At 37.1% G+C, this 19,681-nt stretch overlaps 1 protein-coding gene across 2 annotated transcripts in view; it reads left to right on the forward strand.

Moving 5' to 3' along the window:
- Positions 1-19,327, forward strand: part of USP12 (ubiquitin specific peptidase 12) — a 32,962-nt gene extending 13,635 nt beyond the window's left edge. Inside the window, exons 3-9 of one of the 2 annotated variants that reach the window (XM_071434020.1) lie at positions 2,952-3,165; positions 6,177-6,403; positions 11,446-11,522; positions 11,702-11,785; positions 14,131-14,328; positions 16,087-16,165; positions 16,707-19,327. In XM_071434020.1, the coding sequence (XP_071290121.1) occupies positions 2,952-3,165; positions 6,177-6,403; positions 11,446-11,522; positions 11,702-11,785; positions 14,131-14,328; positions 16,087-16,165; positions 16,707-16,808 (981 nt within the window). In that variant the 3' untranslated portion in view covers positions 16,809-19,327. The remainder of the gene's footprint in view (positions 1-2,951; positions 3,166-6,176; positions 6,404-11,445; positions 11,523-11,701; positions 11,786-14,130; positions 14,329-16,086; positions 16,166-16,706) is intronic. The other variant, XM_071434021.1, reaches the window with a different exon arrangement.
- The last annotated feature ends 354 nt before the right edge of the window (positions 19,328-19,681 follow it).

The following is a 19,681-nucleotide window of genomic DNA, read 5'->3' on the forward strand; positions in this document are numbered from 1 at the left end:
ACTGGAATGGATCACTGCAAGGATGAAAAGTTGTTAGAGCTGCCAGTGCATCAGAGCTGGGAGGAACCCCAGAGCTGCTCAGTGTTCCAAAGAGATCTAAGTTCTTGTAAATCTCTTTGTTAAATGGAGTTCAACAGCCACATTTCTTCCCAGCTGTACGTGCATCAGAAGAGTAAGCTCTAAGACTGTAAGTGTTCATGGGTGTACAGTGGTTTTGTTGCACAGTGTTTTTGTTTTGCCTACTGTCTCGTTTTTCCACGTAGGTTGGGGTGTTGTAACTCTGCTTTCAGAAGTTAAATGAGAACAAGAAAAGGGGTATGTGTGTGAAACATAGTGAATGCAGTATTTTAGAGAAAGGAAACAAGAAGAGCAGAATGAACTGATACAAAGAAAAAATGTGGGTTTTTTTACATCTCTTAGTCATGCACAGCATAAGATGGTCGCAACAAGGTCTTTTTTGCATTTTCTACTGCTGTTCTGAGGCAGGCTGGACAAGCATGAAGTCCCACAGTGCAGTGCTTGCCCTCCCAGGTGTTGTGGCTCTGGGGCAGTGCTGGCTGGGGTGAGGAAGAGGAGGAGGAAGGTGTCTCTTGGCAGCCCAGCCCAGTGCTGAGGGTCCAGGATTAGAAAGCAGAGTGTGAGTGGGTGGTGGGAGCATGGGGAGGCTGGAGCCAGGTGTTGGGTGTTTCTCTAAAGATGGGAACTGAAGTAACACTGGTGGTAAGAGCAGCATTTGTTCATTTAGCAAATTGAGTAGTTGTGTAGTCTAGAAACCTCCCAACCATTTTTCACTTGTTGCTCAGTACCGGTACAGCCTTTGAATTTTTTTTCATGATTGGAAGCATTTATTTTAAAAATATTTTGAGTTTTGAAGTGATAAAGACTGATGCTTTAGAGATAAAACAAATGTGAACTAATTAAATTTTCTTCAGGGCTTGCTTTCAAACATTCTCCTGTTGCCTGCTGTGTTTCTGAATCTGGTTGGAGAAGGCCTTTTATGAACTTAATCTGGTTGCTTTTATTTCATACAGGCATGTAGGTTAACATACATTCATATTAAATTAATCTGAATTTTGTTCTGTGTTCTGAGGTCTTCATATTTTGTCTGTCTCTCACCACATGGTTGCCATTCTAATTAATTTATTATCAGACTGCTCCTTTTTAAAACTGGAATCTTATGAAAATTCTAATTTGCTTGCTTTTCATCTTTTAACACTTGCTGTAGAAATTTTAGCAGTTTTCCAGTTTGATTAAATTTTAAGAACTTTCTTAACACTTTAATGACTTTAATGTAGCTCTCTTTTTCTGGCTGTTTCTAATTATAAACTCCTAAACAGCTTACAATATTAAATGTTTTGACTGAAGCTACTGTGTGATTTCATCAGCTTCCTTTAAGGTAAAAAGGCCCAGTTTGTCTCTTAAGTTCATTGACTTATTTGCAGATTTGGACCACAAAGAAGCTAATAAAAGCATTTTCCTAGCTTAAATCAAGAAAAATAATGGATGTTAAATTCATCACTTTTTAATATGGATACCTTAATGGCATCTTAATATTTTTTTAAATATGCTTCTTACTTATTCCTTGTCTTGGTTGTTTAGAAAGTATTTCTTTGTATTTCATTTGTTTAAAATAGAGGAAAGTAATTAATTTTTAGGTTTTGTAATTAAATTGCATGGTCCTCTTGTTTGTCTTAACTGTGAGAGAGCCAAAAGTAGTTACTTCCCTGTTATTCCTAAGATGTGGAAGCTTTTAGTTCTTTTTCTCTATTGAAGGAACATGCTCTTAAAATGTCTCTGAAGGCAGTCTTTACTATATCCCCATCACAACAATAAACTCTCAGAATTTGCTACCTAGATGTGCTGCTGTCTCTGTATAACATAAATCTGAATGTTATTTCCACATTTTGCAGAATGTGTGCAATAGGTGCATGCTTCAATTTGCAGGCTGTGTGACTGCAGCTGAAGGGTTGGATTACTTGCTGAGGGCCTTGTAAAGATTTTTCCCACACTTTCAGTGTTGGATAATAGGTTCCACTGGAGGAGGGCAGCTTAAAATTAGGATGGCTTTATCCACTGATGGCTCACCATGCCTTCAGAGGAGTGGTGGGGATGTTTGCAGTGCTGGGGTGAGCTGCAGACAGTGTCAGTGACCTCAGTGCCTAAAGGAGTCTGAGGAAGGGAACATCTGGAGTGTCCCACCTGGGGTGACCTGGTACAAAGTGGGTTATGGACACTTTTCTTGCTGATCCTGCTTTCCTCTTTCAGTCCAGTGGCCTGTCTCCTTCAAAGTGTGCACATCCCAGTTGTGTTCTCTTTTCCCTGCAATCTTGATTTCAAGCTACCAACTGCCATAGCTCGGAATCCTAAGCAGGCCACGTCACATTGGCATTCAGGAGTTTCCTTAAACAAATCTTGTCACCCTAGAACAAGAACTGAAAATGTAGGAGCTGGTTAAAGTAGTTATTTTGGACTTCGATGGCAGCTATTAAGATTTGGAGAATCTAATTCCTGAAGTGTGTGAGGCACTCTCCATTTTCAGCTGAATTTCTTTGCAGTACAAGGTCATGCTGTGCATGTTCATTGCTGTTGTGACTGATGTGTGGCAGACAGATATTTTTACCTGGGCTTATTTTGGGAGTTGTGACATTGGGGGTATTTTTTGAACATTTTGACCCAAATACATAGAAAATATTACCAATAAGTTAAATTTTAGGTGAGACAAAATTAAATAGTATTGTTCAAATTAGCCTAGGTGTTTCATGCACTTACATACAGGGTACTTGGTAATCCTTTGTGCAACATCAGTATGTTTTCTACCTTAAAGTCAGAAAGAAATGACTTGCAGAAAGGTGACCTCTGCTTATGCACTCTCTTACAGCTTGGAATTATTTTTGTCTCTCTACAGTAATGCAATGCAATGCAAACTCACAGATCTCTCTCTTATTTTGTAGTTTGGGAACACGTGCTACTGCAATTCAGTTCTCCAGGCACTTTATTTTTGTCGACCATTTCGAGACAAAGTCTTAGCCTACAAGAGTCAGCCAAGAAAAAAAGAGAATCTCCTTACATGCTTAGCTGATCTCTTCCACAGTATAGCCACCCAGAAGAAAAAAGTTGGAGTAATACCTCCCAAGAAATTTATAACAAGATTACGAAAAGAAAATGGTAACTTTTTTTTTCTTTATCTTGTGTAACAATTATAGCAATTATGATTTGATTCTGAAGCTGACACAGTGTATGCCAGCTAAATGCCTATGTATTTGTGCTCTGTAGAGTGCCTATATAGAAAGTGCTCTTGGTGCTGTAGTATAAACAAGAGGTAGCCCCAGGGTAAGGGTGTAACCCTGGAGCAGTTTTGAGAGGGAATCCTTGTTTCTGTCTCTTCAAATAGAGCTAAAGTCTATTGTCATATTGTCACTATCTGCTTATGAAATTGCTTGCTAGTTTTGTTTCTCTGGAAGTTTAATATTTGTAATCAAAATTCACTGTTAAACCTTTGTTCTTTGTTTTTAAAAAAAAAAATTTGAATGGATGAATCAGTCTCCCAAATTGAGTCTGTAGAAAGATTTGCCCATAAGAATCTAGATTAAAGCCCCCCACCTTTTTAAATTGACCTAGAATTTATACAATAAGTAACTTGACCTTCTTTTAAAACCACTAAGTAGTTTTGGCAAATTGTTTTTTGAACGTCATCATTATCCTAAATATCAAGAAATTTCTAGGGATTTTTCACATTTCTTGTTTCTTATCTGCAGGGCTAATTACATCAGAATGTTCTAGAAAATTATTTGATGTTAAAATATAAATGAAGCCTTGTAATCTACTACTCAATTTGGACACATTTTTGTAAAAATGCAACATTTTTTCCTTAAGGAGTAATTACTATATTTAAATAAACAGTATGAGATACCATACTTAATGCTGCTGCAATAGATGTGTTCATACTGTTGCAGTCTATTCCAAGACCATGAATACAGATTGAAAAAACATGTAAATGATGACTATCTCTGTAGTAAAAACAAGAGATAAAATATTATGATGACATTCCTAGTTTGACATGGTTCTTCCAGCAAATGCACTCCATGAGCTGTAATGATGTTGTTAAAAAAAAGCTCTTGGGTACTGTACAATAACTTGCCTGTGCAGAGCAGAAAACTCATTCCCTTCTTTGGCACGTATCCTCGGGTAAGTGTGTTTGTGTTTGATACATTTACAGAAACAGTTCATTATAACAAATGCAGAGAATCATTCCAATGGAAAGCAGAAAGCAAACCACAGGAGCCATTGAGTTCATTACAGAAAGTGTTCTTTGCAGTGTGTAATTATGTCATGCCACTAAAATTCTACGCAGAGCAAGGCAATTGGAAAACCTACAGTAGAGAGATCAGATGTAGAAGTTCAACCCTTGTATTTTTGGGCCTCTTTTAATGATGATACTCTCACCTTTTGTACAAATAAATAGATACATTCAGGCTGCAATTTCATGGGTATCATATATGCTATTAAGTGCTTATTGTAAGGGTTTATGATTTTGAGCCTTAAAGAAGAGTTAGTTTAGGAACCAGGTAGGTGTGCAACACCAGTCTAGAGTCTCTTCAGTCAGTATCCAGCTATATCAGGGTGATGACTGAGGAGACAGTCTTAATGTATTCCAGACTCCAAAGCTGCTGCTCGAGCTTTATTTGCAATGTCTGAATACAGCATGGATATTTTGTACATCTCTGAACTGGAGAGGAGCTTTTCACTAGGGCGTGTAGTGACAGGATAAGGGGGAATGGCTTTAAACTGCAAGAGGCCAGGTTTAGATTAGAGATTAGGAAGAAATTACCAACGCTGATAATGGTGAGGCATTGGAGTAGGTTGCCCAGAGAAGCTGTGGGTGCCCCATCCCTGGAAGTGTTCACGGCCAGGTTGGATGGGGCTCAGCAACCTGGTCTTGTTGGAAGGTATGCTTGTCCAGAGCAGGGGAGCTGGAACTCAATAATCTTTAAGATCCCTTCTAACCCAAGCAATTCTGTGTTTCTCTATTAATGACCTTAAAGTTTATTTGCTTGGGAAGCAGCTGCTGGCTTGAAGACAGCTGGAGGTGTACTGTTACATTTGCATAAAGTTATTATAATTGTAAAATGAGCAATCTGTAGCTTTCACTTTGCTCTAGTTAATGCTTATTACTGACTGGGCACAAAGCCCTGACCTGTGGTATTACACTGTGAAGAACCTCTGAAGTCTTTTACCTCAAGAGACTTGCAGCTCTTGCCCTGCCTTGATTTACTTGATTAAGTAAAGACCTTGCAATTGGCTAGATTGAACTCACTTGTCTCAAAAATAGTGTAGTAGTTCATTAAATAAACTACATGGTTCCTACTCTTGCCTGGCCTATTGCACTACTTAACCTCTCCAAATGACCTAGATTAGCCTCAAGGTTTCCCTACTTAGCTAATAACCTTAGACCTTTTTTTTCTATTTGAAGTTTATTCCTGGATGCCATCAGGTGAATGACTGTAAAGCTTCCCTACAGTGCCTGTTAGCATTTCAAAATCTGAATTTCACTGAGTATCTTTTTCATTCATCTATCCACCCCTGTACACTGAAGGCCTGTCTCTTAGAACATTCTTGGACTGCCAGCAAAGTGAAATAATTGCACATTAAAAGATTTGCATGATACAAGCTGGGGATATAGAATGCTTTTTAAATAGGCAGGTAAATTTCCTCTTAGCAATTCATGGTCAGAGAGAAAAGAAGTGACTATTACTGAATCTGTGTTATCCAAGACATTGACCTAAGCTTGGCAGTGATAGCATAGCCCCTTGTAGGAGATCCAGTGGCATCTGGAGGCTGGGCAGAATGACCTGTACCAGTTCTGGCAGCACCCCACATTCACCTGTGTTTAGGCCATTGAATTGTGCCCTGGTTTTCTTGCAGTATGGTTCAGTTTTCAGGTAATTCCAATCAGCTGAGTGATTTCTGTCAGTGCAAGCTGACTTGCTGTCCCCTCTTCCCACCCCCTATTTTTTTGGCTTAGTTTATCAAGTAGGCATTTTGGGTTGGTGTCGTATTGCCGTGAATGATTCAAGATGGGAAAGAAAGGACTGGTTTTGAAATCTGACTCTCTTAAAAACCTTTCTGTAGCACAGCACTAACTGATCAGTTAGTAAGCCTTGTGTTTTATCTCACAGAACTGTTTGATAACTACATGCAGCAGGATGCACACGAGTTCCTGAACTACCTTTTGAACACCATCGCGGACATCTTGCAAGAGGAGAGGAAGCAGGAGAAGCAGAACGGGCGCCTGCCCAATGGCAACGTGGACAGTGAGAGCAACAGCCCCCCAGACCCCACCTGGGTGCACGAGATCTTCCAGGGAACGTTAACTAATGAAACCAGGTGTCTGACCTGTGAAACTGTAAGTTCTCATGGGCTTTGTAAACACCAACGCTGCCACGTTCAGAGCTGCGTGCTTCATGGTTCATTTCTCCCAGCAGACCAGGATATTAATTTCTTTCTTCAGTGATCTTTATAGTTGTGTCTTTTCTTTGTTAGTAAGAACATTCCAGCAGCCGGTGCATGAATTGTAGGAAGAGACATTTGATCAATATTAGGAAAATGCCCAGTTGGATTTTTTGCCAGTGTGATCATAATCACCTTCAAAATTTAGATCAGAAAATTCTAAAGTGGTGTATTCTTAAACAGAGTAAACTCTGTGATTTAAGGGTATGAGGTTCTTCTCAAATTTAATGTCTAAATAACTTAGTGTTGTGCTTACTGATACATCTCATAATTAAGTATTATGAATCAGTTTCCATGGATTCCTAGTTTTTAAATTTAAAGCCGTTGAAATCAAGATACTAATGGTTGGCTTTTGGCACTTTGGTAGTAGAGTGGGATTCTCAAAAAACATACCTTCATGTTCATGAAAAGTAATCCTTCCCTAAGTATCTGTCCACAGGAATTCTTCTAATACTACACCCTGAGAAATAAACTCTTTCTCTGAGTATGCTATACTAAAATATTTTTGAGAAGTTCTACAATAAGAGAAAGAATGTATTTCATAAAAACTTAAAATTGGATTTTACCAGCTTGAGAAAGAGTAAAAGCAGCACAATTTTAAAATTACAGTAATTCTGTCATGGTCTATTCCTTAGAGATTGTAAAAAGTTAAATGGCTGTGGTTTTTGTATAACTTAACGCCAATTTTCTTTAACTTAATTAGATAATGCAGATATGTCAGCATGACGTTGGAAGGCAAGAATTAATCAAATCTGTATATTTCTCATGTATTTTTCTCAGTCTTCTGGAAATACCCATCTTTTTTATTTCAAAGAAAAGAGTTTCATAATGTCATGTATAATGTAACTGCAGACTATGAGTAATTTAGGTGCTTCTTCCACGTTACCATATTTTTTCTAGCAGATTTCCTCTCCCTAATAAGTATTTCTTGGCAACTGTCAATTGTTTCTCTTCTACTTCTTGAGCTGTTCTTTTTTTTTTTTTTTTCCTTGAAACATGAGTTTAGCCTGAGTCTTTTGACACAACTGGCATCATTACCTTTCCTCACTGTGGCATTATGAATTACTGCTGTCAGGATTTTGATCTAGGCATCATCCTTAATGCAATTTTAAAACACTGATATGCTCTTTGCCAGCATATTTTATTAGTTATCAGGTCTGTCACAATTTTGAGAATTCTACTAACACTGCTTAGTTGTTTTTTTCTATTAGCTGTAGCTAATAGAAATATTCAGCTATTGCTGAACAATATAATAATCAAAGTAATCTGGAAACTATTTTATCAGTTTCTGTCATTTTTGTATGTCAGCTTGTGTCTAAAACAGAGTGACCTGGAAATGAGCACTTAGAAGCACATTTGGACACATTAAATGGGCAATATTACTGTGAATAGTGTCTTATTTTTAAAAATACTGAGTATATATGATAGTTTTGATGCTTATTAGGAGCTGTTGGCATTTAGATTCTTTCTGTGTTTAGAAATATAAGCTAAAATGTTAGGAGGACTTGGAAATAGCTCATGTACAAGATTACAAGCAGTAGTGGATGAATTTCTGCTTCTTAATGACAAGACAATAGCCCTAGTACATTTTTAATTTAAATTGGAAATTTATTGCATATTTAAATATAAAGCATAACATATATCTTTGCTGAAAGTGACAGTCATTATCTTCTAATGGGACAAACCTCCTCAATGTTCCTAAAATGAGCAAAATTTTATTCTGGTTTTGGTTGTCCTGGTTGTGGAAAAGAGCATCCTTCCAGATGCACTGTTTCATTAGCCCATCTTAAAGATAAAAACTGAACTATCTGAAGATGCATCCTCAGTTTAAGTATGGACAGTGGAGTATAAGGAACGTAGATATGATTCTTTAATAAAGATTTGTGTTGTGAATCAAGCCAATTTATTAAATGAATATGTTACAAAAGGATTGTAAGTTGTTTTTACGTGTTTTTAATGTGGTTTCTCTGTATAATGCTTTCACCCTTCCTCGATAGAGGCAGAATCATGAAGTGAATGTAAATTTTAGGGCTAATTTATAGCAACTATCTAGAAGTTAATTGGTTTTATGGATTTCTCTCATAGTTTAAGGATGGATAACAGTAAACCAGAAAGTATTATAATTGGCTCCATTAAGATTACATTTCAAAGAGCTAAATGTGGCCAGTACTTCTACAGAGAAATATAGGAAATTGTCAAAACCACCATATCAGTCTCCAGATGATGGTCTTGCTTTTGGGTTCAAATGACTCTACAAGGCATAAAATTCTTTGGTTCAGTTCTGCTTTGGACTGAGAGAAGGCAATAAGTAAAATCCCAGTGTTCTCTCTCATATGAGTCCTACAGAGCCTTTAGCTCTGCTCGATTTTCATTTCTCTTTTTTTTTTTTTTAACCAAGATAAGTCACACACTTTCTTTCAGCTTCTTTTAAAACTGCTTTCTGTTTTAGCACACGTGGCAGTCTATAGCTGCAAGAGCTCTTTTGCCAGTGAGCAGATTCACATTGCCAGTGAAATCCCCAAGTGTAAGAAATAATGGATTCTGTGAGTTTCAGCCTTCTGAGCTTTGTGTTCTGTGCAGCTTTGGTCATCAGAGAGTACAGCTGAGCTGTGTGGGTGCAGATGATGTCCTTGACATGGGAACAGCACACCATCCTCTTCAGCCAGAGCTCTGGAACATCCAGAGTCCTCACTATTACTCAGATGTTCCTGTTAGGGGCACTCAGACAGCTTTTTGAACACCTCAGGGCTCGATCCTGCAAGTGCTGAGGTTTTCTGATCATGCCCATCATTTTTTTCATTCTATAGATGATTGAAATACATAGCACTGCTGATTGTAATCTGAGAATTGTAGTGATGTGTATTTGAAACAGAACCTTTACAAAAAGTGTGGGGGGGAGACTTGTAAGACTCCAGAGTGGCTTTTAATTTTTTTTTAATTAAAACTGTATGAGTTCATGTTAGAAAAATCTGTTCTAAAAATACTATCTAAAATCTGTTAGAAAAATACTAAGGCTCAAAGAATCTTAAAAATTAAGAATAGCAATTTTTAAATCACCAACATAAATGGAAAAAATTCCACTTGCCTATTCTTGCAATGAAACCTTTAGTGGTTCCTCATGGTCCTAAGTGCACAGTGGACTGTCTAACCTGAGTGAGGTGTTTTAAGGCCATATTATCACAGAGAATGGAAATTGTCCTTTTGCAAACTTCTGTTTTCAGTACCAATCTCTTTTTAACAAAGTAGAGCACATCCCTTCCCTCCTCTCCATTGCCCTTACAGCTTTTGTGTGGGATAAAGCTGCCTGTGAAATCTGTATTGTTTCATGTAATTTTCTTTGATTAGACCAAAAGAGGAAGAATTATCTAATGGCATGTCTGAATAACACTGATCACATGACTCCCTAATTCCAGCTGTCCTAGCTGAAGACTGCAGCAGCAGAGTATTTTCTAGAACTGATTTTTTTTTTTCCTGAGCCATTCCTAATCCCCAGTTACAGTGATTTCCACCAGAGTTCTTAGTATTATAAATGCAGGTCTGATAATTCCAAGAGTGATTTGCAAGGGGATATTTTGAAGAACTGACCACACAACTAAACCTTAATACATCCCTGAATACAGGGAATGTGCAGCACACTGAAAGCGCAGGTGACTTTTTTTTCCCCCACTCTAAACATTCTGGAAGTTTTCCATATGTGTTCTGTGATCTCTCTAAAAGTACAAACATTATACTTGAGCATCTGAATATAGCAGTAGAAATTATGTGTACTGACTTAGTGGTGTTTTTTGAGATGCACACTTACTCTTGGAAAGACTAGGGACAGAAGAGTGGGAGCCCAGTTTTCTCACAGGTATTAACAGAAGCTTTCAACTTAATTTCCTGGGTGTTTGGATTTGCCTTGTGTTTTTAATGCTCAAATATGGTTGTCTTGACCATCTGCCTTTTTCTTTTTTTCTCCATGTACGCTGCCCTTAGGAGCTGTGTGTTTCTCATCGCTTGGTTATTAGAAAACAAATTTCCACTTCTTTTTTTTTTCCCCTTCTGAGCTGAAAAGGGAACATAAATGTCATATGTTTAAAAGACTCAGCTTACATTATTTCCCTGTACCTATTTCACTTTTCCTGCATTCAGTCAAGAAACTGCAGCCAGGTATCTTTTCTAAAAGCATTTACTTCTGTATCTAGGCAGAGACCATTGTCATGAGTGACATTGAGAATATTTAGATACAGAGAGGACACACTAGCAGGCAAAAGTTAAGGTTGCACATAACTGGTTTTTAAAACTTCAATAGCATAGTTGGTTTTCAGGGCAGCTATGGATCTTTTCATAGTTTGTCAGGGTTTGTGGTGGAATTTATTTTCTGCTTCTAGAATGTTCTGTTATACTTTTTTGTTGCTCTTACATTTTTGTGAGAATTGGCTGCTATTCTGCCTCTGTCAGACCAAGCTCCAAGCTCTCATTTGCCAAATTTACTGTCTGCTGCTCCTTTAAGAGTATGAGTCTAGTCTGGAAGAGGCTTCAAAATAATCATGCTGTTTATTGGGTACACTGTGACATGCAAATACATAACTTTCAGTTCAAGGGAGTCAGAGAAGAACAGAAGTGAGAGCTCTAAGCAGAAAAGTCACAGTGATTCTGTTATTGTGAAAAATCTGAGGTGTAGAAGAAACTTGGCATTAATATAATTCATCTGAAATCACAGCATAGTGACAGCTGGCATTACATACACCCAGAGACTCACACACACTTCACCTTTCCTGAAAAAAAAAAGAGAAAATACAGCAAATCTCTGAAATAGAAAGGCCGCTTGCCAATTTTTTTAAAAGGATATTATAGGGTAAAAGATGCATTCTGTCAATAGAAAGTGGTACTGAAAAACAGAGGTAAATTAGTATTATTTGTCTTAACTATGTTCTATTGGCTCTTCTTTTCATCCAGGTAAGCAGCAAGGATGAAGACTTCCTAGATCTTTCAGTTGACGTGGAGCAGAATACTTCAATCACTCACTGTTTAAGGTAGGCACAAAAATCCAAATTTTTGTGATTTGCCTTTACCTGTTACCCAGAAAGCAGGAAATAAGCTGCCAGTTCTATCTTATGTAGATTGAAGTGTATTAAGTTTTGTTGATATTGTACATTATAAGGATATTTCATATTAAAAAATCAGTGTTTACAGCTTTGTCTTTTTTACTCAGGGGTTTCAGCAACACAGAAACTCTGTGCAGTGAATACAAGTATTACTGTGAAGAGTGTCGCAGTAAGCAAGAAGCACATAAAAGGTACAGCACAGTTGGGGAAGGAGACAAATAATCAGTGAAAATACTCTGGTACTGCTTTTGTGTGTGTGTGTGTATAAAGGAGGGAACACCCTTTTCCCCTTAGTTTTTCTACTGTTCTTCCACTTAAAAGTAGCTTGCCTTCATTCCTCTTGCTAGAATTCAATGTGTCTCTTTCCATGAGTAGAGAGAATCCATGTAAAGGACTCCTTTGATCATTATTTATTTTACAAATGAGAAAATGAATAGTCTTAAGACCAAAGAAAAGTTAAAAAGCCAAGTCAAAACAAGCTCTCGGGGACTAATAAAAAATAATTGGCAATGATGAAGTCATTGATTGCATGTGACTTCTTAAACTCAGTTTTGTTTTGAAAATGAATTAATTTCTCCAGTTGCTGAAAGATTCAGTTTGATAGCACTTTTTGTAACTATTGTTGTTGACTGAGTTTCTGATTTCTTCAATGTGTTCGATTAGTTGTGCTAAACTGCTCGACAGAGCTCCTGAAAATCATCAGAAGCTCTGTGGAAGCCTGAAAACCATGATGTTTGTTTAAGACCAATTCTTGTCTGCCTAATAATTCTAGTCTTGTTTACACCTTTGAAAAACCTGTCAATTTGTGTACTGTGTGGTTATTTATTATCTGATAAAGTATTTGGCTGAAGGAGTGGGAGCTCTGACATGCTTTACTGGTTATGCCACTGCTGCTGGTTATTTGGTTTACCATGGATTGCACACACAGCTTTTGCATATCTCATCTGCCAAGTCTGCCTTCACACATTGCCTCAGCTTACTAATTGGTGTCTGGTAGAGGTTGTGAATCCAGGCCTGGCCTGTTTTCTGTTGCCTGAGCTCTTTTTCTGTGTGGGAGGTAATGTGAGCCATGACCAATATAAATTGGGTTGGCATAAACCTGTACTGTAGGCACTTCCATGGCAAAACACAGCTTTGATTGCTTATGTTTTGGGTTTCACGTGGGGTGTAGGCTCAGTTTCACTGCAGTCATACTTTTCTTCCATCTCTATAATACAGTTTATATCTGTGATGGGGACTACTCAGCTCGCGAAGAAGGTGTACCAAATTTCTTCACCACTGAAAGAGCTCCAATTACTAAACACAGTTACATTGTAAGGAGAGGACTTAGTTTTGAAAAGAGAGCAGAAATTGTAGCCATAATATAATAAAAATGTAACTCACCCTAAAAAATAGTTGCTCCTGTCATCTTTCTGCCCTGCTCTAGCTATTTTCATTTCCTGGTTCCCTTGTGGGCAGGTGAGTTATCAAGGAATTTGTCCACAGTCCCCTATCTTTTGAAAATGGGCTGTCTTTTACAAATTTCCTGATATTCTGAAAGTGTGGCCTTAATAGACACGTCTGAAACCTGGGCTGTATTGCAGAGACTTTTGAGCTGTCTTTTGGGGCTGAAAGTTTGAAAAGGCAGCACTGTGCTGGTCTAAGGCACTTGGCTGTGCCAAGAAGCAGAGAGCTCTGGTTTGGTGGTTCTATTAGCATGGGCAGATTCATTGCCCAAAGATTTGGAAATCTGTGATGCTGCCAGGCCAGCTATGGTTGGCTGAGGAGGATTTGTAGGCACTGATGTGAGACACCAATACCTCATGCTAGGGAAAGGGGCTATTGAGCCCTCAGTAGAACTAGGTCACTTTCTGGCTTTGACTGCTGTAAAACATTGCTGCAACATTTGTACCAAATTTCTGTGCCAGAGCTCAGCCTTATCTTGTTTGGATAGCAGGAGGTAGGTGCATAACAGTGGGCTATTTGTGTCCCTTGGAAATTTTAAAATGAATGGCTTGGAAATGAATGGCTAGGAAAACTTGGGAGTAATACTTATGTGACAAAGTGGTGTAACAAAGCTTATTTTAAAGAGCTTGTTTGACTTGGCTGGTTTACTAGGAAATTCAGCTGGAACAGGACCTCTGAACTAGCTCTGTTTCAATACCTGCCCTGTACATCAAGTGGGATCTGGCTTTTGCTTTTGGAAAGCTATGGGTAAACTTAAACTTAAAAACTGATAAACTTAAAAATTGAATTCTGTGCTATGTGATCTTTATGTGTAAATTATTATGTGAGCTCATCACAGCTGTTTTTATGTAGTACATCTTACTGTTTCAAATACATTTTCAGTTCTCTCTCTCTTTCAGTTAAAAATCTTCCTTTAGTTTAGCAACACAATATACTTTTAAACAGCTGATACTTTTGGTTTCTTTTAATGCTTGCAAAGGTTTTTACAGACTTCAGTAAAACAAATTTCTTGGTTGTTGATGCCTACTGAATGTTTAGGATGAATATTGGAAATACTGCTGGGTTTTTTTGGGTTTGTTCTTTTTTTCAGGATGAAAGTAAAAAAGCTGCCTATGATTTTAGCTCTCCATTTGAAGAGATTTAAGTACATGGATCAGCTGCATCGGTACACAAAACTCTCTTATAGAGTAGTTTTTCCTTTAGAGCTTCGTTTATTTAACACCTCAGGAGATGCCACCAATCCTGACAGAATGTATGACCTTGTTGCTGTGGTAGTTCATTGTGGAAGGTAATTACTCTGCTATAAACAGGGGATTTTTTAATAAACATAACTGTGCTTAAAAGAACAACACAAAGCCCCCAGTGTCATATAAATCAAATAAAGACCTCTTAAAAAGAAACTTTTTTAGGAAAAAAAGTGTTGCGGGGAAAAGCTATCAGTCCTGACAGAAATTATGGCCCTGTTGCTTTGAGAGATCATTGTGAAACATGGTGACTGTATTTCACATTACAGATCTTTATATGAACTTAACTGTGTTTTAAAAAAACAACATAAACCACACATTATCATATAATAATATTTTAAAACAGTTTCTAAGGAAAACAGCTTTCTTAGGAAGGAAAGCATTATAGAAAGATTAATTTATAAAGCATTTCCTTTAGGGTGTGGTTTTTTCCTTAAGGCTTGAGCAACATTTTCTGAAATATATCCATATATTATGAGTTTTGTTGATTACTTTGTTTCACTGCTTTCAAAATAGGACTGTTAGATTTGTATTTGATTTTGCTATATTCAACAAATGTTCTTGTGGCTTCAAGGCTTAAAACCAGCTTGTTCTACAAACTGCTTATTGAGTGGATAAAAGCCTTAAGTTGAAAACTTGAAAATTAAGATTTGACATCTAGAATCACAGAATAATTTATATTGTAAGGTCAAATACTAAAACTCAAAGCAGGGTAACCTTGACATTAGATTAGGTTGTACTGGTCACAGTTTCATAGCTAGGAATCCTAATTTCGCTTTCTATTTGGACAATTTGCTCCACTTATTCAGTCTTCTCACAATGACTAAAGAGTAGACTTAAGATAAATAGATCTCAAATTGGACGATTTTGGAAAAAAAGCCTTTGTGCCGTAGTTTTCTGGGACAGTCTTGTTCTGGATTATAGGGGAAAGTCTTTCTGGCCATTCTGACCATTTCTGCTTTCTTGGGGACTTTGCCATTCTCGGGGCCATGGGCAGGAAGGAGATGCCCGTGCTGTTTTCATGGTGGTCTGGTGCACAGATATCTCCCTCAGGGGTGGCACCTTCCCTCCCTGACCTGGGCACAAAAGCCATGGGAGTGCTGCTGGCCAGCTGTGGCAGTTCCAGAGCTGCTTCAACTCGGCTGTGCACTTTCAGTTGTAAGGTTCAGCTGTTTCAGAAATTGTGCTGTTTCCTTACTTGAAACCTGATGACAAATAAGGCACTCCTAAAGTTCTGGTGGGTTGTTTTTTCTGGCATAGTCGTGGAGAGATTTCTTGTCTGCCAAAACTAAAGAGGCTAAGCATTGTGACAGTTTTAATTTGGAGCCCTTCTCATTGCTGAGCTTCTTGAGACTCCTAAACTGCCCATTTAATTCAGTTTCTGTTTACAGTGGACCAGATAAAGAGACTGGAGATGAGTAGCAGCTCTACAGGCTTTTTCTTTCTGAAGATCAGAAATAGTTTGGGATCTGTTCTGTCTCTATGAAATATCAGAATGCTTTATTGATTTCACTTCTCTGTCTCTGTTTAAGATTTCATTTATATTGTCAGTGCCTGTGCTGCTCATTCCTTATTTGAAATTGTAATACTTTTTTTAGCATAATAAGTAAGACTGTATTGTGAGGATGATGTAAGTAGAGAGTAAAAAAAAAAAGACAAGACACATCCAAACAGAAATTGTAGTGGTAGCCATTTTAATTATTGTTAAGTGCTGCTTTTCTACAAGAAAAATAATTAAAGGGAATGCATCTCCACATATATGTAAGTTATGGTTTATGTTCTTTCCCCATTTTATTTTACAGTGGCCCTAACAGAGGACATTATATTGCAATAGTGAAGAGTCATGATTTTTGGTTGCTTTTTGATGATGATATTGTTGAGGTAAGCCTAACCAGAGCACATGCACCTCTCTTGTGGATCTGATTATTTAAAGTAGAATGACTGGTGTGCTGATGAAAAGAGGCCTCTACCCCAGTCCAAATGGGCAATAATTGTGTGTGCAGAGCTGTGCCTTACAATTTGACTGTACAATGCTTTGAATTCCATTTAGGTTTTTAAAAAGAAACTCTTTTGTTCATGACCACTGTCTTTCACCATTGTTTAATGAACTGTTCTGTGGCAAGACAAACAATGATATAGATAAATTGGGTTTTAGTTTACAATACATAGGAACTTAATGCAATACTTACAGCAACACTTAAGAATTTATATATAAAACATACATAGCTGCTACCCTCTGTGCAGTTGATGGCTGAGGAAAAGCTGAAACATAACAAGTTGAAGAATTATTTGGATTTTATTGTGTTATGTAATTATGTGAAAGTTAATTTGGTTTTACAATAACTTTTAGAGTGGAACCTAATTTTATGTGTATATTATGCAAGACATTCCTACTTCAATTTTTTTGTGTTTTTACATCCAGAAAATTGATGCACAAGCTATTGAAGAATTCTACGGGTTGACATCAGACATCTCAAAGAACTCTGAGTCTGGTTACATCCTCTTCTATCAGTCCCGGGACTGAGGGGGAGCTGTGGTGAAGAGAGATTCTTGTGTCTCACATCTTCTCTGTCCTGGAGTGGAGCAAGCACTGAAGAGAAGGAAAGCAGGGAGCTCTAGGGGCAATAGCACAGTTTGCACACAACTAAGAAAAGAGTTTGGGGTTCTTAAAATGTTTATATCATTTTCATTTTATTTGCTCAGGTATCATGCTGACTACACATCTCCACTGCATCCCACAAAAGCAAAAATAGAGATACCAGCCACTCTTGCAGGAGCTTTCCTTTGGGGAATGCCATCTCTGTGGCCCTAGTTCAAAGCCCATTGAAGCCTTCCATGGACTTCAGTGACCTTTGAATCAGGTTTGGTGCAGTTAGGAACATTAGAAATCTGTATTTTATACAGACTTTGTGTAGAAAAGGTAAAGGATTCCCTGTGAAGTTAGTTTCCTGTGCTTAGGTTTGAAAGAATGAGGTTTGGAAGGTTAACATGTAAGCAAGAGGTTATGTCTGGGCCCAACTCAATTGCCTTCTTGATGGAAGTGGTTTAACTGATGGTGTAAAGTGGTGTCAGGGAGGCAAGGATGCTTTGCTTCTCTGGAGAAGCTTACATTATTTATAACGTGTGATCGGGAACAATCAGTCAAGGTTATGGCTTTTCATCTCCGTATGGGGAAAGATTTGGTTTGTAATAGTTTATTTTTTATTTATAAATTATTGTAACTTAGGATCTTGTGTATTGTCCTTTATTCTAACAAGTATTGGAAATTTTATATATTCATTTGAATTTAAACTAATTATGTTTAAATATTAAAGGAGAGACAATAAAAATTACAAAAGCGATGCCTACAATATCTGAAAAATTTTTAACGCAGAAGAAAGATTTCCTTCTGGAGGAACTGGTATCTAACTCAGGTACTTTATTTAATAAAATCAAAATAGACTCTTCCCATTAACGGGTGAAAAAAGTGATGTGGAAGACTTAAATCATAAGAAAATATTGGTGCAGTGGTGGTATACCAGTCTTTGTAGTTCTTTGATGATTTGTTGATGGTTCATACTCCAGGCAAATTAGAATGATTTGGATTGAAGTAAATAATTTTAAGAATATTATTTCCTCTCCTAAAAACAGATCTGTTAAACATTAAATTAAGTCTGTTAAATATTAAATTAAGTCTGAGTAATAAGAAGAAATAGGTTTGGAATTTCATGAGACTGAAGGTACCACATTCTTCTGAAAGTAATAATATTTAAGTCCTGTATAGTGGAAATTTTTGAAACTAAGTAGTTTACCTTGCTTTAGGCTTATGAAACAGCGTTAAGAATTAAATCTTGGCAAAACACCTGATCTGTAAGAAATGTGAACTATTTGACATTCTTCACTTAGGAGTACATTTTCTGACAGTAGCTGAATGTAATTTCTGGAAGGTCATTGGATGTGCATTCCAGATTATGGCAATCAGGTCTTGGATGCCCTTGTCACTCCCTTGTCAGCTAGTGATTTTTACATTACTGTAATTTTCTAAGGTTATTTTATTGATACTGTTACAACTTTTAAAAAGAATGTCTCCTGTCTGCTGCTATAACTGACTATTTACTTACCTGTATCTTTTAGCTCAGGAAATGACTTCACCTATTCACTCAGTTGAACAAATCTTTAACAGGGTCACTAAATAAATTGGGCTATTTAGCAACTGTCATACTATAACAAATCGCTTTTGTAAGATGCAGAGTTTCTAACGCCTTGGTTTGGCTAGAATTCTTTTATAGAAGATTATGTATCATGATTAAACTACCAGCATTGTAAAGTAAAGGCTAAATATTCTGGGAGGTGCAGAAAAATATGATTGGATTTTTCTGAAAGGATTCAAATAATGTTAACATCTATTTTTGGCTTTCAATAGAAAAAGGTTTAAGGGGTAAATCAGTTGAATAATGGTGCATGTTAGAAGGATGAAGTCCTTTGCATACTAAAGGTACAGTATTGCAAAAGAACTGTCATATTACCTTTTGCTAATTTGTTTGGGGTTTTTTTCATTTTTTTTCCTTTTTTTTTTTGGTTTTTTTTTCTTTTGTTTTAAAGTAGTTGAAAGCTGAGGCTAGTTGATAAATGTTTTATACTTTAACAAAATTAAAAACATTTTTGTTGTTTCACTGGTTTTACTCCTGCTATGTATTTTTATAAGATACTGACTTTTATTTTGTATAGGGGTTTTGAGATAGTATTCCAAATTATATATTTCGTTTTTCCTTTAGCGCAGCTGAAATAATTATAAGTTCTTCATTAAACTGATGTCAGAAACTGCAACTTAAAACAGAATTAAAAGAGACAGAAATACGAAATATAACTGATTGGTATGTAAAACATTATAGGATTTTTTCTTGACTGTAATACAGTGAGGAGTGTGGGAAAGTTGTCAGTTGTTGTAAATGGTGGAATTTATTTGCTGTGTACCTATGTAAATGTCAATTGGGATTGCAGTCCCTTATTTTGTATATTGGAGCAAAAAACTTCTATTAAATAAAGTTATGTTCTCCAAAGATACATACTGTATCCTTTGTGGAGCCCAGATGGTCAGTCAGCTGCCTTTTGTACTTTATAATGTTTTCAAACAAAAAATCTATGTGGAACTTGCTGTATGAGGCCAACTGCCCTGAGCCCTGGGCAGAGAGGTGTGTTTAAATACACTGCATTAAGTATCTTAGTTTGTTGTTAGGGAAGTCATAGGGTGGCAGCTGTGTTTGGGGTGGTGTGCTTCTCTAGCAGTAGTTTTTGGTAAGTCCCTGCTCTCTGAGCCAGAAGAGAAGGGAGTTTTAAATACTGTTCTTCCTGGACTTCTTCTCCCTTAAAAACAAATTTGTACCTTGCCACAAAATATGTGTCCGAGTTACCCAATGG

The sequence above is a fragment of the Agelaius tricolor genome, unplaced genomic scaffold (assembly GCF_023055355.1).
Source record: "Agelaius tricolor isolate 1412-34295 unplaced genomic scaffold, bAgeTri1.0.p SCAF_9, whole genome shotgun sequence".
NCBI classification, from domain to species: Eukaryota; Metazoa; Chordata; class Aves; order Passeriformes; family Icteridae; genus Agelaius; species Agelaius tricolor.